Raw genomic sequence first — 26,938 nt, 5'->3', positions numbered from 1 at the left:
CTTTCCTGGGTGTTTGCTCTGGCTGCTTAGACTGCCTGAAGGGTGTCGAGCATCTCCCTGAGAGCCCTGAAGTGCTGTGTGTGCTGTTGCTGTGCTTGCTGGAAGGCTGAAATCTCTGCTTTTCTCTCACTGAACGGTAGACTTGCTATCCCCCTTTCTCTAAGGAAAACTGACCCTTGAAAAGGCTTGGCATGAAAAGGATTAACTCCCTGGAAACTTTGTTTGGAAACGTTAGGAGACTGCTATGTGTATGCGCTGGCAATCTCCGTAAGAGACAAATTATTTTCCCACCCTCTCAAGTACTTGGTAGTTTATCTGTTGTTTATATTAAAGATTGATCATGGTTATATATTCCTGACTCAGAGTTCTCATTAATCACACTGTGCCACATAAGAGACTGGAGAAGAAGAATGGGGGTTACTGGAAAGCAGACATGTGATCCCTGGCTCTGCTTTTAATATGACTTATCCTGACATTAGCTTTGTCCTGTGAATTACTGTGTTTGTGTAAACCTCCTTTTTTTTTTTTTTTTTTTTTGTTTCCATGTTTGGTATGTCTGTTTTTCTCAGGGCTATTCAGAAAAAGATAATATACTTATTACAATGATTTTCGAGAATGTTAATCATGGTACTTGCCATATTACTGTTTCAAGGAGTCCCTGCACACCCCCCCAGCATGCCCACCCCCTTGCTTGCTAGCTCTTGCTTCCTCCCCCAGCCCCAGCAGCCATTTCCTCCCTCTGAGCAGAGCCATGATGCAGGCAATTGTTTCAGCCTGTGCAAAACCAAGGGGTGGAAAAGGACCGGTGGGGTGAGGACAAATGCGCAAAGGCTGGGACTTCCTAAAGTGCATCGGCTGCCAACAGAAAGATACTTTCTCCCACAGCAGCAGAGCTGATCTGCACCTCCTCCTCCTTGACCCTGCTGAAGGTTTCCAGCCCCAAAATGTTCAATCAGCTGTTTGTGGTCCCCTTCTAAGCATGGGAGTCAAAACTGCTGGCAAGAGGGAGAGAAAGAAAAGGGAATTTACTAGTTTTTGCAAGCTGATTGGGGTTGCAGGGACACATTACCAGCCCTGCTTGGAGTCAGGTCCAGGAGCCTCTGAAGCAAGCACTTTTCCCACCCTCACTTGTCTGGCTGCAAGTCCCTTCACATCTTCCAGAGGCACGCATTGATCCCAACTCTTCAGTGTGTTCTAGTGGGAAATAGTTACATCGGCAAATTTTCAACCAACGGGAGATTGAATCCCTTGAATTTTTGAATTGCTGTGTGCTTGTGTTTATCCAAAATTATTTGGATTTTAAAAGAGGCAATTGAAATAATTGATATTTGACGAATCGGAGCAAATTAGCTGTGAAGAGACTGACATCGTTTAATACGGATTATCTTCTCTTTTATTTGTAGCTCTGCTAAAAATACTTTGCCAGGAATATCCTAATTCTGCACAGATTTTTTTCCTGAATCACATTAATGTCTGACTTCTTTGGTGCAAAGTCCTGTTATAGAATTCACTGTTTAAGAGTATCTTCGATACTGAGACATGACTGTAAATGCTGTTTTGTGTTTATAATTAAACCTCTGCTCCACAAAGGCAGGAGATGATCAGAAGTTCTGCAAACCTAGGAGAATTTAGGTCGTTTAATTGTGATGAAAGCACATCTTCAGTGAAATCAAGGGAGGAGGAATAACGTAGGGAAGTCTTAGATCTGTAAGAATTTTAAACATATTAAATATAATTACACATAAATAGGTATTTTAGAAGACTAGATGTTTTTAAAAGACTTTGACTCCAGCTAACTTGGATTGCTTGGGGTTTTTTCCCCATGTGACTACTTTTGATGACATATTGTACATATCAAGAATAAGAGAATTTAATTCTGAGTTGGGAATAGTTTTTTAATCAGACTCAGTAATGTAAATAGACCTCTATTTGAAAGTTCATTCAAAACTGAGTACTGGTGTATATTTAAGTGCACTGTATGCTAAAGTAGAAATATCCCCCAGTGTTTAACCAAAAACATGTTTTATGTGTGGTTTTGTTTTGTTTTTTTAATGTTTAACAGTAACTGAAGCTGGCTTTGGAGCTGACATTGGGATGGAGAAATTCTTCAACATCAAATGCAGAGCCTCTGGCTTGGTTCCCAGTGTGGTTGTACTTGTTGCTACAGTGAGGGCTTTGAAGATGCATGGAGGTGGGCCAAATGTAAGGTTTTGCACCTTTCTTGGAAAATAAAATTGTTGCTAATATTTGAAATAAGTAAAATATCTTGGTTTAATAAATATTGGGGGTAGCTTGTGGGGCAGTATTTAGATATCCCTCCTGAGTTACCTCATTATAGAGATGTTACTTCCAAAGGTAATACAGGAATGGAAAGGCACAAACAAAGAAGAGGGGTGAAAGAGCTCTGAAGAAGTGCTACATCTTGCTGAGGGAGGGAAGTTTATTTGTATGAAAAAGCTATAATACGTATATATATTCTTTTCCCTGCCTTTTGAAATAGCATTTGTAAGTGCACTGAAGTGGTCGCAGGCTGGGAAAGTTGGCAGCTGAGGAGGAATGAGAAGAGTTTGGGTTGCAGTTTGTGAGCGGAAGCAGGGAATGTTGTTAGTGAAGGTTTTGAGATTTCTTTCACTGCAGTAATGGGAACCTTCTCTGTCCTTTTAATCTGCTCAGGTTAATTCCCTCAGGGATGCTAAGGTAACTGATAAAATTGTGCAAGTGTTTTCCCAGTGTACAAAAGTCACCAGAGTATCACTTTTTGCTATTTAAGTCACCAAGAGACTTGTACAGATTACTGATTGTAGAAGTACTCCTCAGTCATATAATCAGATCAGACTCTGCTAGCCAAGCAGACAGACACTTAACTCCTAGAAACACTTTCACCTGCCCAGCAGCATGCAAGTGAGTGATGCTGCCAGGGAAACAGTCTCACTGAGTGAAAATACCGGAGCTGTTTCCACAGCCGCAAAATTTTGGAATGCATGGTCTCCCTTACAGCTAATTGTCTCTTAGAGCTAAAGCTGAGGTGTCCTTTTTCAGTCCTTCAGGTTGACATAATTATATAACTTTCCATCATTTTAGTCCACTTCTAATGCAAGTTTTCTTTATTTTTAATGATATTCCTCCATGCGTATCAAGGCAGGTATATGGTCATGTGTGTTATAATTCAATCTAGCAAACCTGCATGCAGTTCCTCACCACGGGCAGTAACTGCAGGACACCCAAAGATGATGTTCCTCTTCTAGTCATCTATGTTACTGTTATTCCTTCAGCCAGCTGTTGGAGGTTGCTGTCCATTGTCTTTGCACTGCTGGTGCATTGTTAAGCATGTAGAATGGGACCCAATTACTTCCTCTCTAATAAATCTTTTACAACTAGTTGCTGAGTCACTACCTTTATCTTGCTACCCAAATACAATAGGAAGTGTTGCTATTCTCCATGTACCAGTGTAACTTGGAATAAAACAGAAGCTGCAGTCATGCTATGATGTTGTGTGCAATGTATGTGCTGACTGGCAGTATAGAAAGTAAGCAAAAGTGCACTTCTGACCATTTAGGATTATGGCAAGTGTCAATCTGTGATGACTTTGATTGTTTATTATTCCAGGTAACTGCTGGTGCCCCCTTGAAGAAAGAATACACAGAAGAGGTAAGAAGAACTATTATACAACTTTAGGAGAAGCTTTTGTTTAAAGGGACAAAATAATGTGGTATATGGAGGATCAGAACTTCTCATCCCTCTGGCTGGATAGTGTGCAGCCTCAGATTTGGCGATAGCATGCTCTAATGCTGACATTCAGTGAACACACTTAACAGGCATTGCCAACAAGTAAAGCCATCTCATCTTCCCCCAACCACTTGGTGTTATTGCTCTTGTGTGTGCTATGTGTGTGACTACATGGCAGATTGTACTGAGGAACTGAGCTAGCCAAAAGATAACTTTTTTTCAGTAGTTTTTCCAGGACCACTAAGTTTTCAGACTGATCAGCTCTTCATTCTAGTCCATGGCAGCACAAGAGCAGAGTGGTGCAGGGGTCAGACACTCCCTGAAATTAATGATAGCTTAACCTGTTCATTAAACAACAGGCTTGACCTGTTTGTGCTTCACGTCTGGTGTTGGATGTCACTCTTCAAACAAGAGTGGGTTCTACGGGTTTGTTTTCTTTGTCTCTTCGCTGTAGACAAATTCTGGTCTTTTGGTTTTATCAGGCTAAGTAAGGATATGTGTGTTGTTGCAATTAAGACAAGGCCTACAAAGTGTGAGGAAAAAGAGTAGATACAGAAATCCAGTAATATGCTTTTATCTGGGATATATATGAATATATAGATTAGACTATGCATCTAACACACCTGTATGTCAAACCCCACCCCACTACTGTAGTTTGTTTATAAACTTTGCAAACAAGAGACTAACAGCCCTTTCACAATTGTGACAGGCAACCAGTCATCAGCTGCACTGCCTTCTTGTGTCCCAGGAAAAAGCAATACATTCACGTACAAATTTTGGGCACTGCTTAGTTACTTAAATACGTCTGTTGCTTATTAATTGAAATAAGAATTAATAAGATAAGTGCCAAAATATTTTGTCTGGAAGCATTTTACTTGCCTGCTGCTGTCAAGATCAGCATGTTTATGTTCAGTTTCATTTATGGAAAATTCTTTGTCTGGAGAAGACTTGATGTATCTTACCATTTCCATTAATTTTTATTTAATTGCATAGAACCTCCAGCTGGTAGCTGATGGCTGCTGTAATCTACAGAAACAGATTCAAATTACTCAGCTCTTTGGAGTTCCTGTTGTGGTTGCTCTAAATGTCTTCAAGTAAGTCTATTATTTCATTACTCTTGTGAGTAAATCCACGGTTCAAATTTCACACTTTTCTTGGTTTTTAAATTAATCAGTTTTGGCATGAAGAAAAGAAGCTATTAAAGAATTTCCTTTTTTCATGGTGAATATAAAGACCTTGAAATCCTTAGCTTGTTCTTAAGGTTTTAAAACCACCAGAAAAGTATATACTGTTATGGAAATATTAATATTCCATGTTAATTAGCTATAACAATTACAAAAAGTGTTCTTGAAACATGTAAAACATATGCTGTATATAAATGCATTATGTATATGGCATAATTTCTGTATAGACTTGCTTTACAACTGCTGATGGTAGAATAAGGCTAAGTATATAAGGTTATAAAAGAGAACTAATTAAACAAAATGATGAGACGGAACTGTTTGGTTGGCAGAACTGACTCTCCTGCTGAGGTTGATCTGGTGTGTAAGATTGCAAAGCAATCTGGAGCGTTTGATGCTGTACCCTGCAATCACTGGTCGGCTGGTGGTAGAGGAGCAGTAAAATTAGCTCAAGCTGTGGAAAAGGCAGCCAATCAGAAAAACAGTTTCAAATATCTCTACAGCTTGGAGGTAAGATTTTTTTTTTTTTTTTTTTTAATGAATGTATGCTGCATCAGTGTTGGATTTAAAACAAGAACAACATTGCAACAAAGCTATCTAACATACTTGGAAAGGGGCTTGACTTGGCTTAAAATCACAAAAGCTGGAGAGAACAAACGATCTGTGGCTTGTCTAATCAGAGGAGCAGGATACTTGCTGGTAATGCTCGTTATTTAGTACATTGAATGATGTTTCTGATACTTTCTTGTTTAACATAAAAGTATGTCTGTAGGTGGAACATTCACAAATTATTGTGGGAGACTTCTCCACAAAGATCTCAGTCATATTTGTCCTGACAATCAGCTAAAACAAAATATAGTTACTGTCTCACAGTCATGGGTATTGCTCCAAGTTGTGGCTCCCTGAAGCATTCACTCTCTGTATGAGAAGTATGTAGAGGTAGCATGTGCACACTCATGCTACACATCTGCCCAGCCAGACAGGTCAACGCAGAGAGAAAGCACTGCCTTTACCAGCACCCACTTACACACCCACAGCCCTCAGACGAACATGAAGAGCACAGGCGGCCCAGTCCTGTTCCTTCTCTCCTGCTGATCGGGATTGGAGTCTGCTAGTACAGTATGACACACACGATATATGTGTCACTGCTGCTGTTGGCCTTAGATCTTCAGTCTATCCAGGAGGAGCCCCCAGTGCCCCAGCCCTCCTCCAGTTGTTGGCACCAGCGTCCACGAGCCCCTGAGGTTCATGGCTCTCTCCAGCTGCTGACAGTCAGACTTCTCCTCCTGCTCTCTAGTGTTCATACGTACGCACCTAGAGCAGAGAGCACACCCACACAGAAGGTAGTCAGAAATCAGATTTAATGAGAATAGAGGACAGACTGTAGTGCTCAAGCACAGAGCTCAGTCAGACAAGCTACTGACCAGACACCTTTACACTCAACCAGCCCCTTCTTCTCCTTTTCCCTCCATTTTTTTCCCCACACTTGTTCCTCTTCAATCCACCTTGATTACTCCCTTTCCCCATCTTTGGTTCTTCCACTAAACATGCCCTAACAATCTTTACACATTCCCACAATCCCCTTCAAAAATCCCATCATGAGTTTTACACTGTCCCAAAACGCTCTTCTTCCTACTTCCCATAACGAGTCCTGTGCTGCTGTAGGCAATCATTCCCTTTTGTTTGCAAAGTTTTCTGATTAAAGAGTTTCCCCATTGACTCACCTTGGTGCATTTCACACCAGGGACAATGGTCTCATCCTTCCCCTTGGATGGTCTTAGGAAACAGCCAATTCAGTGTGTTCTAATTTTCACTGATTAGGTTTTTCCACTGATTACATTACTAGGGTTCCTCCACCTATCATTGTTCCTCTGATCCTTGCTTGGGTTTTGTGTTTAATTTGCTCAGCCGTTAGTCAAATAACCTAACAAAGGACAGTGTGGTCCAAGTTTCAATCCTTTGTCTGCCAGGGATGGTGACTCTTTTTCCATGTCTTTGAGACTTTGTTATTGCAGTCGTCTGCAAGGTAACATCGCAGCATCGTGAGCTGCCAAGAGGAGCAGCTTGCAAGGAAGGGCTGCTTGGGCCCCTGAAAGCACTATGCTGGAGTACCACCGTGCAGGCAGAACATTTGGAGGGACGTATTGCCGACAAGGTTATACAAATGATTTCTCAGGACCTTCCTGACTATCCAGATGTGGGTGGGTTAAAATTTGGACAGCAAAATAGACTTTGCTGGCACCAAGGAAACCCTTGTCAAATTTCAGATCCTGTGCCCCAGTGCTACTTAAGTTTCTTTAGAAAATGTTTGAATGCTATTTTTTAACAGCAGAACCTCAGCTTCATTCTTTTAAATGGCTGAAAGTTCCTGTTTTGATTCTTCTCGCCAGAAAAAAGTTCAACCTGAGGTAGATATACCCTACTGTTGTCTTTCACTTTCTCTCCTCCCTCATATGTACCTCATATCTGTTGCACCCATTTTATTTCTTCTTTCCACCTCCCCCACTGTTTTCCCAAATGTCAGTAATCCAGCCAACTCCTATTAGTATTAACCACTGCCTTCACAGAATAGATGGAAATACCTTGGGAATAGAAGTGTCAGCGGCATCTATTCAGGGCGTTTTGCCCACAGAACGTTTTTACAGCCAAACAATGGACAATGTATCTACCTTTCTGAGTTTGTCTCTAATGAGATGCTCTGGAAACTGAGGATATCATTTTATGGGTTTTGCATAATAAAATGGGAAAAAAAATCTTTCAGAAATACATGTAATAGTTTTCCCCATAGGACACTTGCGTTACAGAGATAGCACATTAGCGTTTGACAAGGCCCATATTTAAGCTCTGACGTTACTATATTCTATGTAGCTTACAATCTTGTGGTATGAATGAGTAGAAAGGATTGGTAGGGGTGGACTCTGTCTCTATGAAGGAAGAAAATGAGATTGATTTCTACTTTAATGTCTTTCCCAGACACACCTTTTTGTGCTGTGTCGCATAAGCAGCATGATCTTAAGCACAAAGGGAATGAATCACATCTTTACATCAACTTAATATCCTGTAACTTAACACAAGTATTATAAGCCTCAAAAATATGTTGAAGGGATTTTATAAAAACATATAAAAATTTTAAAATACTGTAAAAAAGTAAATTCAGGCCAACAAAAACAGTAAAGCGTAAAGTTCAGGCTTCTGTTTCATTCTTACTGTGCAAAGGATGGGGACTGAAGCAGCTGGAAGTAGGAGAGTGAAACAGCAGTGCTGTCACTTGTATGGTATGGTAGGTCATTTGGTCACTGGGCCTACAGGGACACGAAGAAAAGTCACCTCTTCCAAATGAGCCTGCCTAGATATTAATTAAGGTTGTAATAGGATTTTTTAAGGTAGCAGTTTTGAGGACTGAATTCTACTGTTCAAAGGGGTAACTATGACAGAAAATTAAGAAAGAGAAGAGGTAGTAAGATGGGATTTAGACAGATGATTTCCCTCCATCATTGTGCCTAAAGGGGATGTAACTTAAAGGACGTAGTTCCATCCCTCATCTTTCCAGTGACTGCCGGATTTGTCCAGTTAGTTGAATACTTTGAAGTCCTGGTTGCTTCAAGTTTGACGGGGTTTGCTGTGGTGTTTTGTTTTTTTTTTCTTTTCTTTCCCCTTTGGAACATTGGAGGGGGAAATATTCTGCATAAAACCACTACCACTTCATTCATATCTCTGTCTTTATGATATTACCCTACTCTTCACTTTACTCCATATCTCCATTTAGTCCTTTGATGTCTATGCATCTTATTTTCCTCAGTCTGTAAAACTTCATCAGAATTTACTTCCAAAACTGGCTATAATTAGAACAACTTCCAACAGCCCAGACCACTGTAGCCATAATAGATTCATTCAACATTTTGATGTTTTGTTAGAAAGCATTACCCTGGAGATTTAAAAACCAATCCCAAACTCCCTATATGTAAAACTGTTTTAGATCCTTTTTTACTAGTTAGACCAAAGTTTGCAGCAAACTATTTTATGGTATACAGTCAGGCATCTAAGTACAGGATAGTCCAAGTCAACTGGCTCTCTTTGGGTTTTTTCAAAATGGCATGCATCTCTGCAGTGCTTTATATAATTTCCAAATGTATACCTGGAAACAAAGACTTCCTTGAAAGGTGTTTACAAATGTGTATAATGTGAGAAGAACAAGAAAGTCTTTTCTAGATCTGTCAAACACTGGTAAAAAGTTGAGGATCAGCATTTTTTTCTTCTGAATCCTGAGGTATGTTTATACATTTATACCATCTTGTCCAGTGATAACCAAGCACATGCTGAATGAGCGATTTTAGACAGTGGACACAACACAGTTGTGTCAGTTCAGGACTCAGGCTCAGCTAAGTGGTCCTGTTGAGTATCACAGCAAGCTAGTCTAATTAGAAGACTGTGCTAATGTGGTTATATTCCTTGAAGCATCTCATTCAGTCTGTTTAAACTTCCTCAGGTGTCTCTACATGACACAGTGTTCCGTAGTGCCACTTTTAGATTGCTTTTCAGGTTCTCTTTATTTTTCGAAGCAGGCAAACTTTTGTTTTTATCCTAGTAGCTGATGCTTGTACTTTTTGTTTTCCTTTTTTAATACTTCTTGATTCTAGCAAGGGTTAGTTTGACATTTGGTATTAGATGAATGAATATTTTTCAAGACTTGAAATGAGAACAGAATAAGCTTCAAACATATTTTGAGGGCAGTGCGAATAGAATCATAGAATCATAGAATCATTGAGGTTGGAAAAGACCTCTAAGATCATCGAGTCCAACCGTCAACCCAACACCACCATGCCCACTAAACCATGTCCCTAAGCGCCTCATCTACTCGTCTTTTAAATACCTCCAGGGATGGGGACTCCACCACTTCCCTGGGCAGCCTGTTCCAATGTTTCACCACTCTTTCAGTAAAGAAATTTTTCCTTACATCCAATCTAAACCTCCCCTGCCGCAACTTGAGGCCATTTCCTCTCGTCCTATCGCTTGTTACTTGGGAGAAGAGACCAACACCCACCTCGCTACAACCTCCTTTCAGGTAGTTGTAGAGAGCGATGAGGTCTCCCCTCAGCCTCCTTTTCTCCAGGCTAAACAGTCCCAGTTCCCTCAGCCGCTCCTCATAAGACTTGTTCTCCAGACCCCTCACCAGCCTCGTTGCCCTTCTCTGGACACGCTCCAGCACCTCGACGTCCTTCTTGTAGTGAGGGGCCCAAAACTGAACACCGTATTCGAGGTGCGGCCTCACCAGTGCCGAGTAATAGCTCGAATAATAGCTGCATATATGATTTTGGGAGTGCATATGTGTGCCAGTGTCATTTCATGGATCAAGTACAAGGAGTTACTCTGACAAGTAACTCCAGAACTGTTGTCACTTTAAAAGTGTAAGAAAAGGACATAAACAGATACAGTGTACCATGAAATGCTTACAGTATTAGGAATTGCACGGGGCAGGTGGGGTTCAGGAGCAAGGATGAGTTTTTACATGATAGGCTCCAGAGTTTATAACATAGTTTAGAAGACTATTGTCAGTAGTCGTAATAAATACTGTAGTAGTATGTGGTTTTAATATGGATTTTTGCCCCCACTGCACACTAACTTCTCTTATTTTACTGTTGAATTGGTTTCTTGCCGAGTATTTCTCTTTAGCGTTTGGAGGATGGGTTTGTTTTAAAGGCCTCCTGAACTCTCTATAAAATAATCTGTAGGGTTTTTTTTAATATATATTCTTGCTACATATGGAAAATATCAAAATATCAACTCTCTTATCACTGTTGACTTCCTTTCTGGGTTCACTTTTCTTGAAGTATGGGACTTCAAGTTGCAGCAGAAAGCTATTACTCAAAATAAAGTTGACTGACCCATTAAAAGTAAGTTTAGATAACTAGGGGGAGTATAGGAGAGGATGGAAATACACGCATCCCATTCCCAAATTTCTCTGGCTTCAATGCCTGTTCTTGGCAGTGGGGGAAGCTATATTCCCCACTAATACATGCCTGGTGAGTAACCTGCCTTCTTTCACTATCCTGGTCTCCTCTATTCTCCTGTGGTGAACTCTCTCTTGACTTACAGCAGCCCTCCTCAACCTGGGGGAGGAAACATAGGTCTGAATGAAGGCAGGCATTAGGTTTTTAAGAGGTGCATTGCCCCTTCCTGCAAAGCAGCTGGAGCGCAGTGGGCTAACGTTCCAGGAGATAGGAGAGAGGAGAAGGACAGGCATATGGCATGAGGCAGGATCAGCATATCTAGCCAGTCAGCGAGTTAGCATTGTCCCCTTAAAAGACTGACATGGTAACCTGACAGATATGATTGAAGAGCCTCAAACCACCTGATTTATGATGCATTGGAAAACTAAATTGAAGAGTGTAAAGGTCACAAAAGGGAGGGAGGAGAAGGGGTTGTTCCAGTCTTCCAAGTTTGTCAGATGACACCTATTTTTGCCAGTGCTCTGCCTTTAGGTAATATCATGACAGATGAAAATATTTCCAGGTTGTACTGTGGAAGTTGATTGCACAAATATTTTGGCTGAGTGCAGTGAATTGCCTGGCCAGCCTGCAGAACAAAGGAGAGCTTTCTCAGCTTGGGGCCATCCACTGGGAATGAGGTTGAGTGGCAGCACTTCTCAGGGAGGCATTCAAGCAGTTAGCAGCCTCAGCACTGGTATTTTTCTTCCCCTGCTGGGAGAACAGTAATAACCTGGGCAAATCTGGAGCATCTGAGCCCACAGTTTTGGCTGCCCCTGCCTCTGTTGTGCTATGGCAGTATGGCGTGGGCTGCCACTTGGCTCATTTCTTCTAGTCTTAGCTTCAGCTGTCAGAGGCGATGGATCACTCAGAGGCGTCTAAGGGTAACATCAAAACAGAGAAAACTCTGCCAGCAGCAGTTCCCTGTGTGTTATCTTCTCTTCCACCCACTGGCCATGGTCTCCAATAACAAGAATGAGCTGTGAGTAATGAAGGAGGGAAGAGACTCGTCAGTGGAGGAGAAGGCTCTTTGGTGCATGTACTAGGAGAAGGGGAGTGGCTCGAAGAGGAAGGCAGAGTCAAGAAGGGCTCATGGGGCCTGGGTTTGAGGACGCTGACCTCCAGGGGAATGACCTAGGCCAGAGTGTTTCTCTTCATTTGTAAACTGGTCATCTTTTCAATCCCAGTGTGATTGAATGGGGGGGGTGGTGTTAGGGGTATTTTCTGTTTCCTCCACTAATACCATGAAGCCGCTAAGTCATGAAAGCCATCCATCGTGTGTCTGCTGTCACATCAGCCCAAATTACCTCTGTTCTTTTGCCTAGGAGGCAAATAACTTCAGTGTTGTTCTTTATACAGCATGGAGTTCAGTCATGTATGGACTCAATGGAAGGTCCTTAAGCACTACTGGAGTAGGAATAAATAAGATTATATATGCTCCTTACTGAAACTTTTCCTAATAAATGATGGAGATCATTTCTCATCTTGAAATGCAGGCTATGCTGCCTTCCAGGGTATGCTAGCCTTTAAACTATTTCCCCACCACCCTACTGCTAGTAAGCCATCTAGCAGTGAAGCCACATTAAAGAGGAATTCCACAGGGCTGTACCAGCCTCTCCTCCGACTCCCATCAAAGAGATTTTGGTGGAGTCTGGACACTTCTTTCATTGAATTGGGTGTTCTAGGGTTGGAAGCTGTCTTTTTTCCACTCCATCTCTTTTTTTGTGGATGTAGGCTCTTGACGGCACTGCACTTTTATGTTTGTTTTCATTATTTTCCTATTCTTCATGTGAAGCAGTTTTCTTAGGCACAGCTGGGGTTTCAAAGTTGGGGAAATGGAAAATAAATCTCTAAGGCCACAGGCTTAGGTGTTGATTCACAAAGTGTTTAACTTGACTGAATATGCTTTTCCGCAAATTAAAAAACAAACTCTTGTCCTGTGCCAACAAAGGAAGAGGAGTGCTAAAGACTTGGGAATCCTTTTGTCAGCCACAGATCTTCTGGAACCAGAATATACCGATACTTTAATAAATGTGTTTTTATTTTATCCAGGGGAAATGCTAGAAGTAAGAGTTCGAATGTGCAGAGTCAGCTATTGTTTTAGCACTGCACTCTGTCACCCCACGCAGCACCTTCAGCCATACTCCCATCATATGTTTTCATTTGGCAACCTTCCCAAGAAGAGGAATGAGTGATGTCTGCATACTGTTTCACTTAGCCAACCATTATTGCTTTCAGTGAATGCATAAGTTAAAATTTTTAAAAAAAGTGCCACTGCCTTGAATTTTAAACTATTTTAAGAATTTCTGTTAAAACACAAGCAGCTTAGCAACAATAAACCCAGAGGTTAGTGACCTCATAATTAAACTGGTGATCTCATAATTAAAAATAGCCAGTGAGACTAAAGTGAATGTTTAAAGAACTTGAAGTATTAAATGTGTAAGTTACAAGTGAATAGTGCTTTTGTATATTCTCTGGTTAAACACAAGTTTTTCAGCAGAATCTTAAGTTTTCTCAGATAATAACGTAGGTTTAAATATTTATGTTTTATAACTGTGAAGAAATCCTTTCAGACAGTGCTGCACTGACAGGCATTCACTTAAGGTATTCAAATTAAGCTAGATAACACCCGTGCTTCTCATAGTAGCGTGGCTTAGCTGCAACCTAGTGGGATGAAGTATGACTATGGACTTACTGCTATTGACTCTGGCTTTTCAGAGATGTTTTCTTTTGGACTCTGTTTTGGTGAGGAAGACGGGGGGGAATGTTTAAAAGCAGAAGAAAGGAAGAAGGAAAGGAACAGGGTTTGTTTTCAGCAGTCTCAGGGATTGGCTATGGGGGGTTAAAAAAGATGAACTCCTTTCTCCAGTAGCCAAAGAGCTTAAAGTCAGGTGTCGAGATTAGGATGCAAAAGATGGGAATCCCGAGCACAGTCCCAAGCCAGGTCCCTAGTAATCTGCATGTTTTGTTTCACGTGATACTGACTTTTGGCAACAAGGCTGATTTCAGGAATCCCAGCCCAAGCTGCGTGTCCCTGCCCCAATTCGCTGTTTCTGCTGGTACATTTCAGCGATAAGATTTGAACAGTTTGAGCACATCTTTCTGTAGAGATGTCATTTAAGCCACGTCTGTGTCTCTGCTTTATACTGGCTTTGTCTTTACGGTAAACTGGATGTGTGAACTGATCTGGGTTAAAATAGCTTTTTTTTTTCCCTGGGTTATGTTTTAGCCGGGATCACCCTCTCTGGTATGCGCAGCTGCACAAGCAGTGGTGCTGCCCTCTGAGTTGCACTGGCACATGGGTGAGTGTGAGCAGCAGAGGAAGGGAGGATGAAGGAAGGGTCTGCTGAAGATGGTCTGCTGTCCATGGAAATCCTCATCAAGCCCCACATGGAAAAATGATAATCCGCAGTCTGCTGTTTTAGCTGAAGGAAGAGTGAAGGAGATGTGAGGAAAGGCTAGCAGAAATGAAACACTATTAAATTACATTTTGGTGAAAACCTTGCTGTGGATAGTATTGGAAGAAAGAAGATTGTGTAATAAACAGCACCAATTTGCACTAGCATCACGTCTTGCAAGGGGGATGGCCTAGAAGTAGCAGTATGGCTGGGTGACAACACTGGTGTGATTTCATCTTGAATAATCAATTCAGTCTTGGGAATGACAGGCTCTCCTCTTTATCAGTGCTGATTTCTTGGTTTAATCATCTCTATCAAGTAATGAAATGTACAGCTACACAGATACTGTTTTTGTGAAAGCAGTTTGTGCACTTTTGCTGTAGCACTTGTTAAGCTTTAGCCAAGGAGATAATCCTGTTTATGGTGTGGGAGCTTGGCAGCCTCAACAAGCACGTGTGTTTGTGCTTGCCTCAGAAGAAGCATGGCTTTGGTAGCTTTGAATGTGTGAGGTTTTAGAAATGCACATTGTCTCTGGCAGGGCTGGGGAGATCGGTTGTTTCTGAGAGAAACACCAAAGCTACTTAACTGTCAGCAGATATTCGTACCGTGTGGCCCTGTAGCACCTTCTTACATTCAGTATAAGTTTACATTGAGTATTTCATGCTATCATTTTCTCAAGAAGCTAAAACTGAATTTGGAATGAATTCTCTGAAGCTGCCATAATTCCTTCAGCATTAGTACTAGTACATATTTGCATAAAAGTCAGGTTTTGTCTAAATCCATACTGTCTACTGTTTGTCTGTCACCTGGTCTCCACCTGAATGTACTCAGTTGTGTAACATTCATAACCTTAGATAAAGGAAATAAGAGGAGGAACAGCTTTTATTGCTCATCCTAAATCTTTCGTGCTTTTGACGCTCTGCACATTTTATAAATATCTTTATCACCGTAACTGTCCCAATAGCAGAGGTGCTGTGGAACCAAGTTGCTGTTCATACGGGTGTGTCGACACTCATCGTCCGGATGAGACTTTTCATCCTCCTTTCATTAAGACTGTTTTATTGATGGCCTACAAATAGTTGCATCAGCATAGCTGAGGGTGCCGCATTGTAGTTTGCGAGTGGGAATGAACAACTGGTTCAGGAATATCCTAGGCCATTGTAGAAAATTCTCTGACAAAAAAGTGAGAGATGTGAAAGTACTTATTTCTTCTAAGTGTCTGAGATGTGTGGTTTCTGCTGGAAGGTATTTGACCAAAGTGTTTAAGGTACAAATAGGTAGCTCACGTGATTTTTTTAGAAGAGTCTGGTATCAGCTGGAGCAAAAATCCAGCTTAAAATCCCTTAATGATTTAGTAACTTGTGCAGTATGCCTCTATTTTTCAGCCCATTTGGATTCAGCTAAGCATTCTTCCATACAAACTAGCGCTGTGACGCGTTATTACATATGATGGATGCCCATACCCATCAGTGAGAGTATTTCCGTAGTGAAGTGGTGAATAATCAACAGTTTTGCTGAAAACCTAAAGCTAAACTTGCCTTTAAAGACCAGATAAGAAAAAGTAAGAATTGTTCCTACAAGTGTCTTGTAAACATCCAGGCTTCTGCTATGGCATATATGTAAAAAGTCTCTTAAATTACTAGAGCTTCTTTTCTGATAAATACCATTATGTTAGTTTCAAGCAAAATGAATTTTTATTTCTCATGTAAAGTACTAGGACGTTTTTCTTTGGAAAATACTTCTTTAAATTAAATTAAAATGAAGTTTCCTAGCAGTATTACTTGAAAACTGAAACACAAGAAACTTTTTAGCTTGAAATGCTGTTACACTGTGATTCTAAATAGATAATCCCTTAAAAATCCCACTAAATACTATGAAACAGGTGGATCCTTAGCAGGTGTAGTGTACTCCTTTCCCTACTCCTGAAATTTCAGGAAGGAAGCATGTCTGAGAGTGTGCACATGCATGGGCTGTGTTAATGTGTACAGAGCATCTGTGCCTCCCTGCTGGTTTCTATCTGAATTGGGCTCAGCCAGGACTCATCTGCCTGTGTTGTGAGGTTAAATAGGCTCAAACTCTCCTCTGACACCACGGTCATTGCCTCAGCCGTTTGTATGCACATGCCTTGCAAAAACAAGTGATGGTCTCAGAAAACCACTTTTGTTTGCCATTCACACTCCTGCAACTGCTTCCCCACTGGTGATTCTTCTGAGGTTAAATTTGCAAAATTTGAGGTGTGGGTACTGTCCTGAAAAGTATCTGAAATTCTGGTTAAAAAAACCAAACACAAATCCGTAGGGATACAGTTTGACTGTCCAGCTGAGACTCTGTCATGCAAGATATTGAGCTCATCCCAGGAGGAGCAGAATGCCACCACTGTCATTAAAGCAGTCTGCTCTGATGTTAGCCAGAGCCCTGCTGGGTTTCGTTTGGAAACTACAGCTATGGTTGCTGGAAGGAGGCTAAGGGCATAGTAATTATGCTGCTGTCAAATTAGTTTGAAATATTTTGACACAAATGCAAGTTGAATCTAAATCAACATCTCCATCTCAATGAATTTGCTGAGGTTTAAGCAGAAAGCTGTTAGTTTTGATGTCAGCCTACTGACAACGGGGAGTGGAATTCCTTTTGCTTTTGCTGTTAGTCCTTGACTGCAAGCAAACAGCACCCAAAAGGCAAGTTAACCGACACATTTTGCATTTCTTCCATTGTTCAAAACTGTCATGGGTATGAAGGTACTTAATAATCAACCTGGAAGAAGTTTCATCTCATGATGGCTATCCATGTCACCAAAGTAGTCTATTCAGCTTAACGCAGTCAGGAATTATATCCAGGATATTTGCAATGTGTTATCTCCAATCCTCATTAGATTTTTTTTTTTTTTTTTAAACTGCGTGGATTCCTGTATAAAGCCTGAAGTCAGGAACATGACATCATTCCACCCAATTAAGGTGCAATAATCATATAGTCAGCATGTTCAGAAGGTGTCTTGTGGAACATCTTTAAACCTCACTTTGAAATTTTTTATCTGAGAGGGATTTTATTTGAGCCTTAGTAGCTTTTAATTGCCTTAGGTTTAAGCTATTTGAAAGTCTGGCAAGCTTCTTTTCTTGTGATGTCTTTGTTACTGGAGTTCTTTATTAATGTAAAGGCAGACTACTTTAAACTTTTATTTTTCTAAAATTCAATCATAAATACAAAAAAGGTCAGTCTGACACAAACCCTTCAACTGATGTATCTTTGCAGCAAAACCATTATCTCTAGAGAGGCATTGCAAAAATGTGATTAACTGTGGAACTTTGTATAAATACACCAGATAGAGTTTGTTGTTCACAAACCAATTTCTTGCCTTTGTTGGAATAAAATGAAATACTTCTATTTTGTGTTCTGGTGCTTTTTGTATTGCTTGAGATTACCAAGTCTTCTTCCCCAAGTAGTATCTCTTTAGAATTTGTTCAACACTTCTTCCACATGTGCTGTTAATTAAATGTGCTAGAGTACAAATTACTGGTGGGGTGTTCCCTGGAGTATTGCACACATCTCTGGCTATCTGTGGTCAGCACTGAAGTAGCTGAACTGGTGATATGATCCTTCGTCCATCGTCCTGTTCCTATTGAAAGAAGTCGAAAAGGTTGGCTTGTTTAAAATAAGCTATAGGGGTCATCATTGCTTTCTCCAAGGTCATTCAGAACAAAAGGAGAGAGAAAGAGGAAAGAGCTGTTTACTCTAAAAAAACAGAAATGATGGCACAAAAAGTAAATGCCTGGTCTGACCACAAAAAATTGTCTGCTGAAAATCTGTGAAAGGATTTCTAACATCCTGAATGTGAGAGTCTGCATCTGCGTTCAAATAGAAGCCGTAAAGGCAGAACACGCATTCAGTTTGGGCTGAATAACATGATGTGGATGCTCACGGAGACAGGTTGAGCTTAGTGACTTGTGATTTCAAAGTGTATCCTAGAATGCTTTCATATTCTTTTTTTTTTTTTTTTTTTTTTTTTAAGTGTCCAAAGTGCTTTACAATATCAATGCTACAATTCAAAATACGTATGTCAGGAAGGATAGGAGGTGAGAATAAAAAAAAAAAATTACAATCAAAAGAGCAGTGATGGGTCAGGAATTTTCTGCTACAATTCCTTGCTTCTCAGAGGAACCCTCCCTGGCTGCCTGCTACCTTGCCTTGTCCACTCATTGTATAGGTTATCTTTATTGTGAAATGAAATTTATTTGTCTAGCGATCCCTGTTAACCCAATGGAGCTTGCTTCCTTGTGTCTGCAGTGTGCGTTAGCTCTTGATTCTTAAAACTACATGGCAGTAATTTCCTTCCCCCACTTTAGGCAAGAGTGTAAGCTCACGTTGTCAACTTTGTAATGCACAAATTGTGCAGCTCCTAAATGATGGAATAGCTGAAATCATGGTTATAATTCATGTACCTGTAGCTGAATATCATATCCACCATCAGTGCCCTTTACTTGGTTTAATGCTTTAGCAAGCCTGTTTGACAAGGATGAATCTAAATGAGAGATTCAGATTTCTCACTCAGCAAACACGATGCTAGTTTCTGTTGCCTGATGTTCATCCTTGTATTGTTTCCTTGTCTCTGCAGCTTCCTATTGTTGAAAAAATACGGATCATTGCTCAGAAGGTGTATGGAGCTCAGGATATAGAGTTGTCTCCCGCTGCGCAGTCACAAGTTGATTGTTACACCCGGCAGGTAAGAACACCAGTGAATTACCCAGTCAGATACCTGCTGGATGAGAGTCTTAGGAAACCTCGGGGTGTAAAAGGTTCTCAGATTGGAGAGTTTAGGCAAGCTTTGCTAAAAGGCGTGAGCTTACCCATGGTGCTAAACTGTGGAGGTCAGTATGGATTGGTTTAGATTAGAGTAGATAGAACAGAATGGTTTTAACCTTGAAAGCTATCTCCCATAAGATATGTATGGTGTTTGGAATCATTTTGAGATTGATGAAACTCTGTATTTTCTATGCAGAGTGGTAATTTTGGATTACTGCCTTAAATGTGACAACTGCACATCTGCAAAAGTAGCAGCTGGTGAATGTGCCCAATTTTAGCATATGAGAGTTCATTTGTACCTGCAAAAAATAAGTTTCCAAACACAAAAAGACCCGTGCGCAGCTATACACTTTAATAACAAAGCTCCCAATACTTGTAAAATCTTTTGTTTCCCTCTGTTCATATTATTTTCAAGGGGTTATAAATGCTGGAAGGTAAAATAGATCACTGTTCCTAAAGCATGTGGGAGTGGACTTTGTTACATTTTGAAAACAGTTTTGAAACCATGTGGAGAGGTGAATGTATTTTATGTAATGGAACGGCTTCTGCACGTAAACATGGCTGGAGCCTTTCTGTCAGAAAATAGAAACTATGGATGATGTGTCATGGAAAAATTCCTGAGTATGCTTCAGCAGCCTGGTCAGACAGGCAGAAGTATAGCCATCTTCCCTATCATGCAAATCTCCTGAGAATTAATTTTATATTCTAGATGGAAAAGAAGCTTACTTAGTGTACTTGAAGCAAAATAATCCATGTCTTTATCTTCTCCTGTTGTGATTCTCTAATCCATTTTTTAGTCTAAACATTAGTAGTGTTAGCAAGTATTTTCACAATGTCGTTAAAGGATTGTCATCAGTGCTGGGCTGCAGAGGCAATTCCCTGCAGTGCCGCCTCTCCTCCTGGCCTTGTGAATTGCATCCCTGTTTGTCAAGGAATTGAACAGAAGAGTGGAAGGTGCCTGACTCAAGGTTAATCGGTAACCTGGGAGACAAATAGTGTGGGGGGAGCTGCTGAGGGCCTTTCCCTGATTTTCTCCCACTTTTTGAATAACTACTGCACTGTCATTAGTGAAGTGGGTGCCATTACCTCACGCAGTTTTTGTCTTGTTTAAAAACAAAGCAAAGCATCATGAGCCATTTGTGTTTACCCCCAAGAAGACATTAGTATCCTTAGAGAGTTTTGGACTATGAATCCTGGTCTCAAGTAGGTATCTAACTAGGTCATTAGAGCCCAGAGGGAAGTGCCATACTGGAGTTTTATGAGATGGTGTAGGTTTCTTCTTCAGTGCGGTACCTGTTGTGCACCCTTTTTGTAAATAGCACACTCTAGCCATTGTGTTGCAAAAGGCAACTTTTGCACCTAACTCTAGATTGAGAACCCACTCTAGAAGCTGGATGTCACTACAGCCAGTCTCTGCAGATACAGGCCTGAGCTGAGAGAGAATAGCATGTAAAATACAGTATTCTGTCCATTTCTGAAATATTAGCTCTCAAGAAACTGAGGTTAACTATTGCTATGTGGATTTTAGGATTTCTAGAAGATACTGATAACAAAGTGAAAATATATTCTGTCTTTACTGTAATCTTAAAAACATTTTTCTTTTATTTTCTTTCCCTTTTCTGTTAGGGATTTGGAAATCTTCCCATTTGCATGGCAAAAACTCACCTATCCCTCTCCCATCAGCCTGAGAGGAAGGGCGTTCCCACTGGTTTCATTTTGCCGATCAGTGATGTGCGAGCCAGTATTGGAGCTGGATTCATTTACCCTTTGGTAGGAACGGTGAGTGCCGTGTGTTCAACTCAATCACTCCCCTCCCTTTGACCCAGCTTGACAGGGAAGTGCATTTCCTGTTTGCCTCTAAAAATAATGTGTAGAACCAGGTGAGCTCTTGGGTTTTTATAACAATTTTATCCTCACACTTTTTGTAGCTCTACGTTGATAGGAAAAGAGAATTAGGAAAATGTAGTATCATATAAGAACTTTGACTATAGGGTCTGAGAGAATGACTCTTGCCATTGGTTCTGTTTCTTACGTTCTTCAGTTTAGCCTAGGATACTTTGGCACCCAAATGCTGCAGAAAAATGAATTTACATGTCCGTTGCCTTTCCTTATTCAAATTGCAGCCTGTAAATAACTGTAGTTACATGATTATATTCTAAATGTTAAATCTTTCATCTGTCATTACAAAGCATTCTGTAATGTATTTAGATGAAAGGAATTGTGTTAGGGAAAAGTGTATGATTAAAATGATTGCTTTTCAGCTGATGAGCCTGATCTATTCCTAGTCCTTGTGAACATCTCTGCTGGTTCTGTAAAAGTAAGTTATGGTGGGAAGGGATAGATTTCTAACTGCAGTAGTAGTAGCACATTCTTTCTCCTTTTTAGAGATTTAAACAATGAGGTGGTAAAAAGAGGCAATTGTCATCCTTTCTTCCTACCTGTCCAGATTAGGAAGCTCCTGATATTTTCTTCCCTGACGTGCCTTATCAAAGTAGCTGAGAAGCTAGTTAGCTCATGCCTTTTGCCAACCACACACATCTTATTCCAAACAGTAGTTGAACTGCATCTGACATCTCATAGCATGAATTATTACTTTTATGTAGCTGATTCATGGGATGGTGCTAGAGAAGGGATGCAAAAGCCATTGCATTTCCGGAAAGAGTACTCTCCCAATGTTATCTCATCTTCCCAGAGCACGGCCTGATTTCCTTGTGTAGCAGTACACTTAGGAGAGGTTGAAAGTTTCTAACCTATTGTTTTGAATTCCCTCTGAAACAATCAAGTGTTTGAAACAAGGAAGGAAGTACTTTCTGACCAGGAGAGTTCCTGAAGTTCAGGAAACTGTGTCACTTTAACTCACTGGACTTGGGGATATGCTTTCCTTCTGCATGACCACATTATGCGCATCCACCAGAAGTGGAGCACAGCTGTGTACTTTAATTGTGTAAGACCAAATTCCAATTACTGGTGACAGAATAAAATTTGTCAGAAGTTCTAGTATCTCCTTCATGGCCTGGATTCAAGTTTGCTCTGGAAGTTGTGTGTCATAAAGTTGTGAGAAGGAGTGAATGTGAAGAATGGGCAGCAACTACTTCAAATCCATGAGGGAGCTATTCTGTAGGATGTCAGAGTGAAATGTTCTTGGGTTGAGCTTTCTGAATGAGTCACACTCTGCACGCTTCAACACAAACTAGCTGCAGTTCAGCCTCATAAATCCATAGGAACTGTCCATAGGAGCAGTATAGACCAAACAAGTTCAAGGATTACCTCTCGTTTTCAGTTTCCGCCTAGAACCAAAAAATACGGTTCTTATGAAGGACATTTTATATATGGGATTTCTTACTGGGGGAGATTGTAAAAAATACGTCCAAGTTAGTTACCCTGACTTCGGTGAGAGGTAGTATAGCCATGGAACTTTTCCCATATCAGGAACTGGGTAGGCAGTATACTCTTATGTATTCCAAGCGAGTTTGTAGGGCAAGGTACTGTATAAACATAAGATCCCCAAGAGCTAAAAATCTACATAGACAGACATTGATCATTGGTTGTTTGGAAAAATACTGCTAATGCTCAGGAACATGGGACAGAACACTCCTTGGAACTATCACAATTGCTACAAATCAAAATGAATGAATGAACGTGAATGTATTCCTAACATCCTTACCATACAATTCTTTCTCTAGAATTAAATTTATGGCAAGAGGTCCAACTTGCTGCCTTTCAGAATTGAGAGTTGTGATCATCAGGAAACAAACTCTCATAATAGAGTTGTACCACTACTTTTGAGATCACTTTTCTATTTTGCCACCTTCAGATTTTTTGTGTGCGTTGCTGTCAGCAATTAAGTCCTAGGGCTGGTGGTACTTTTTAAGTTGTGCAAGAAGGAATATTTTTGATGTCGGGTTCCAAAACTGAGAGTCTTCCTTTGACAGTTCTCTTACTAATAAAGCTATCCAAAAATGTCTGCAAGAACAAAGCAAGTATAAAAAGACATGTCCTGAAGGCTTAAAGTGGCTGGAGGTCAGATGCTATGAGTAGAGGGATTACAGAAATCTGGGTGACAGCATATGGTGAAAGCATCCAGTCATGACAGTGGATTAGATTTCTTTATCTAGGAAAAAAAGGAGCAGTATATATTTTTTCCTTTCATTACTTGCTGGCTAATTGTATTAATGGAAGAGGATCCTTAATACCTAAGCTGCTTAGAGCCTTCTTACAGCTAAGACCTTTCTGATAGCAGAATAAATGCTATTGGACAACACGTTCATTAAAGTTGTAGTGATAATTCTGATGCCAATTAAATGTCAAACTCCATTCTCAAAGCGTATTTTTCACTGGACGAGCTCCTCTCACTCTAACCTGGCAGAACTTACCAGTGGTAAAGCAGGTTGTTAGAATTCTGCTCCAATTTAATTGGGAAGAGCATGACAAATGAGAGAGATAAGTACTGCTAAAAGATGATGAACTATCTGCAGTAACTAGCATTTGTAGTTTAACCTTGTCATTAGCACATGTAAATTAATGAGATTTGTATTTACCCCAGCACTGACAGGCAATCTTTTTTTTTTTTTTTTAAACTAAATATTTAACATGTTGTCTTCATATTCTCTAAGCAATATTTGTTTTGTGTTATGGTTGGCTCTGGTTCCCTTACAGCATGGAAGTCTTTCCAGGAAAAATGAGCTGAGCCTTATCGGAGGAAATCAGCAGTGAAACAAGAGGTGCATTTAATTAACACTGGCACAGCTTTTATCCAAGTTCTCTGCGACCATGACCCAGAGGGCTACATCACTCTCACAGGTGGACTGTTGACATCATTGCTTGGCTCAACAGAGTGATGGCAGGAAGGCTGCTGGAATATATGTAGGAAACCAGTGAGGTCATTCACTAGCAATGCTTGGGTGGAGAATTATTAGATTTTTGTAGTATGTGTGTTTCTCTCCACCCCCACCCAAAAAACCATCGCAGTTTGGTGCTTTCTCACATTCAGCCACGTTTCCATTGTTCTTTCTCTTTCATGGGATGTACAAGAATGGTAAAACCTGTTGTCTTTTGCCTTTGTGAAGTGACACTACCAAATCACTGGTGCAAGTAATATAGCTGTGTTTGAATCACAGTGAGGTTTTTAAATATGTACTGCCCTTTTCCAGCCATGCACTTTTGTTTTAATGGGTTAAAATTACAGGCAAGGTCCCTTTGAAAATATGTGGAGCCTTTGGAGCCACGCCAGCTCCCAAATTCTCGCAATGAACTAACATCCTTCAGATATCGACATATCTGAAGAAAGGTCAGCCTATTACAGCAATATTATTTTTCTCCCCTTAGAGAAAGCAGTTCAAGTCTCTGGAACTAGTTCTGAAACTATATCCTCTGGGAAGGAACTCTTGGGGTGACCCAGTGTGGTTTGAAACCAGTTTATGGGAGCAATAAAGCCCTAATTCACTTGTAGGTGAGAGCCAGGACTGTCCTGCTAAAATATTACCTGAATATTGTAAGGGAGAAAAGACCCTGAAAGTAAATATTTTTATGAATACTTTTAGAAGGAAAATATTGTTCCCTGTTGAATGAATTTCTTCTTTCATAGCGGTTAAGAGCTGAAGAAGTTTTGAGGGTGTCCTTTGAACATAAGCAGAGTCCAGGACCACCTAGAGTGAAATTGCAGTTTCCCGGTGGTGCGTGAGGCCCAAGTTGTCTCCTAACTGTTATTTTGTCACTTCTCTCAAGCTTTCTTATGGGACAGCTGACTAATTATTGGTGGATTGCCCAGCTCGTCCTGACGATCTGTGTAACATAGGGTGATTTTTCAAAAACACGAATGACGGTGAAATTTAGATCTGCCTTGTAAAGCATTTAGCTTACAATACAATTTTATATCATTTACAAAGGAGTAGTGCTCTGCTAAGTATTCTGACCTCTCTCAGTCCAAAAAATGTCCCTGCTGATGTGGCATTTGGCACCTGCCTTTGGTGTTGTATAGTTGCTGTATTGTAGCAGTGCTCAGAAGTCCCCAAACAGCTAGCTCTAAAAATACTAGGTGCTCATAGACTCTGCAGGCTGGTTTTGAGATAACTGCAGTAAGTGTGGAAAAAGTAACAGAAAAGGAAAGCTAAACTCACATGGGAAATGTAGGTTAGCAATTGTGTAGTTCTGAATTGAAAAATGCTAACAGGAAAAGAAAAGCCCACACTCTCCTCTGTTAGACGATGTGCCTTTGCATTTATTACAGTAGGTGTAATCTCTCTCAGGAGGAAGGGAGGGGGTTTTTCTGAGTTACACAGGGCACATCGTTCCTGAACAGTGACGAGGTATGCACATGCAGAAATGCTGAATAATGTTACACTTGGTGGAAGGCTGATGAATTATTCAGGGTAGGGTTGACAGGACAGGGGGTGAGCACGTAGGTAAGATCAAGGGCTGGAAGTGAAGGCGAGGACAGTCAACTTTAGTTCATTGTGTTTAAAAGCTAGAGGCTGAGAGATGGTTAGTGTAATAACAGCAAATCCACCTGTGTTCCTTGGCTGATTGCATGATGTGTTTGTGGTGGTATTGGGTTGGTCAGAGAGGGTCTCTGTAGATGAGGCAAAAATAGGCCCAAGTGAATGGTTTAGCTGAAGGGATGAGGAAAAGTTGTAGATTATAGTGAAAAGGGGTATGTGGCAGCCTTTGGAAACGTCCCAGGTGTCGGGACTATGAGGCAGTTAAGATTCAAGGATGATTATGGCCATTTGTGGTGAGAAGGTGGGAATAGAAGATTGAGGGGAGGATTGGAAAGATGGGGTTGGCTGGAAAGGAAAAGAAGTTAAATTGAGAGTTATACCAGTTGGAGGAGATACCTGTGAAATGATTTGAAAACATATCCAAGATGTACATGGAGAACTGGAAGAGAGTACTGAAGTAAAAGCCGCAAGGGTAAAAGAGATTTGAAGATGTTCCAAAAGCGTTAGTTGAAACAATGACACGATCTAAGATCTGGCCAAGAAGAAGTCATGGGAGTAATTGATGGATGTAGTTACAGGAGAGCAGAAGATGCCTTGCTGATGACTAAGGATTTTTTTAAACTGAAGAGAAAAAGAGTAGAGTGTAGCTGGCTTGAAAAATTTATTATCGTGTCTGTAACTTTTGAAAGTACATAGAAAAGAATGTATTTAAATGATAGTTCAGAAATTTCCGTATGCTCTGAGCATTTGCTGTTTACTTCAACTATTTTAAACTGATGAGGATAAGCCAGTGCTTGTTGGAAATATAGAGTAAATATACTTTGCTTCAGATTATTGCACCTCTCTGCCATAGCTGTGACACAGACATATGGTAAAATACCCTCTTACACCCTCAAAAAAAACCCAAACAGCCTCTCTTTCTCCTCTAGCATTTAGAAATATCTTGACAGATAACGGAGGCAAGGCACTTAGATTCTGTGTAGTTCATGCTGTCTCTCTTGACTGCTCTGTTTGTTTGCTACTAAGCATTATTTAACCTATATTATAATATAGTACAATGTGTTGCCTTTTCTGAATGAAAGACCAGGTCCCATTACTGGCCGTATTGGCAAAATTAATTTGCAGCTTATTACAGCTTCCTTCAACCTAGCCTTACATTCCTCAAGGGCCAGCACTTGTAGTTAGCAGAACTAAAGAAATTATTTTGCTTTGTTTTCGATTGAGAAGAAAAAAGAAGTTGTGTAGGCATGTGTGTTATTTCAGCAAACTGAGTAGTTGGAGGAGGACTTGTTGTTTTGGGACAGGGTGAAACCATTATCACAGAAGAGAATAGACCCTGTGGTTTGGTAAGCAATTTAATGTTTAGATTAGATGAGATTTTTCTCAATGCAACCTCCGTTACAAGCAATTTCAGTATG

At 40.5% G+C, this 26,938-nt stretch overlaps 1 protein-coding gene across 3 annotated transcripts in view; it reads left to right on the top strand.

The window, feature by feature from the left end:
* Positions 1 to 26,938, top strand: part of MTHFD1L (methylenetetrahydrofolate dehydrogenase (NADP+ dependent) 1 like) — a 157,815-nt gene that overhangs the window by 86,109 nt on the left and 44,768 nt on the right. For all 3 annotated transcript variants that reach the window (XM_076333851.1, XM_076333852.1, XM_076333853.1), the window contains 6 exons: positions 2,063 to 2,202; positions 3,607 to 3,648; positions 4,720 to 4,820; positions 5,240 to 5,417; positions 18,896 to 19,003; positions 20,710 to 20,862. In XM_076333851.1, the coding sequence (XP_076189966.1) occupies positions 2,063 to 2,202; positions 3,607 to 3,648; positions 4,720 to 4,820; positions 5,240 to 5,417; positions 18,896 to 19,003; positions 20,710 to 20,862 (722 nt within the window). The remainder of the gene's footprint in view (positions 1 to 2,062; positions 2,203 to 3,606; positions 3,649 to 4,719; positions 4,821 to 5,239; positions 5,418 to 18,895; positions 19,004 to 20,709; positions 20,863 to 26,938) is intronic.

Source organism: Aptenodytes patagonicus, chromosome 3 (assembly GCF_965638725.1).
Source record: "Aptenodytes patagonicus chromosome 3, bAptPat1.pri.cur, whole genome shotgun sequence".
NCBI classification, from domain to species: Eukaryota; Metazoa; Chordata; class Aves; order Sphenisciformes; family Spheniscidae; genus Aptenodytes; species Aptenodytes patagonicus.
The sequence above is the reverse complement of the archived record's forward strand: the minus strand, read 5'-3'. Positions and strand labels throughout refer to the sequence as shown.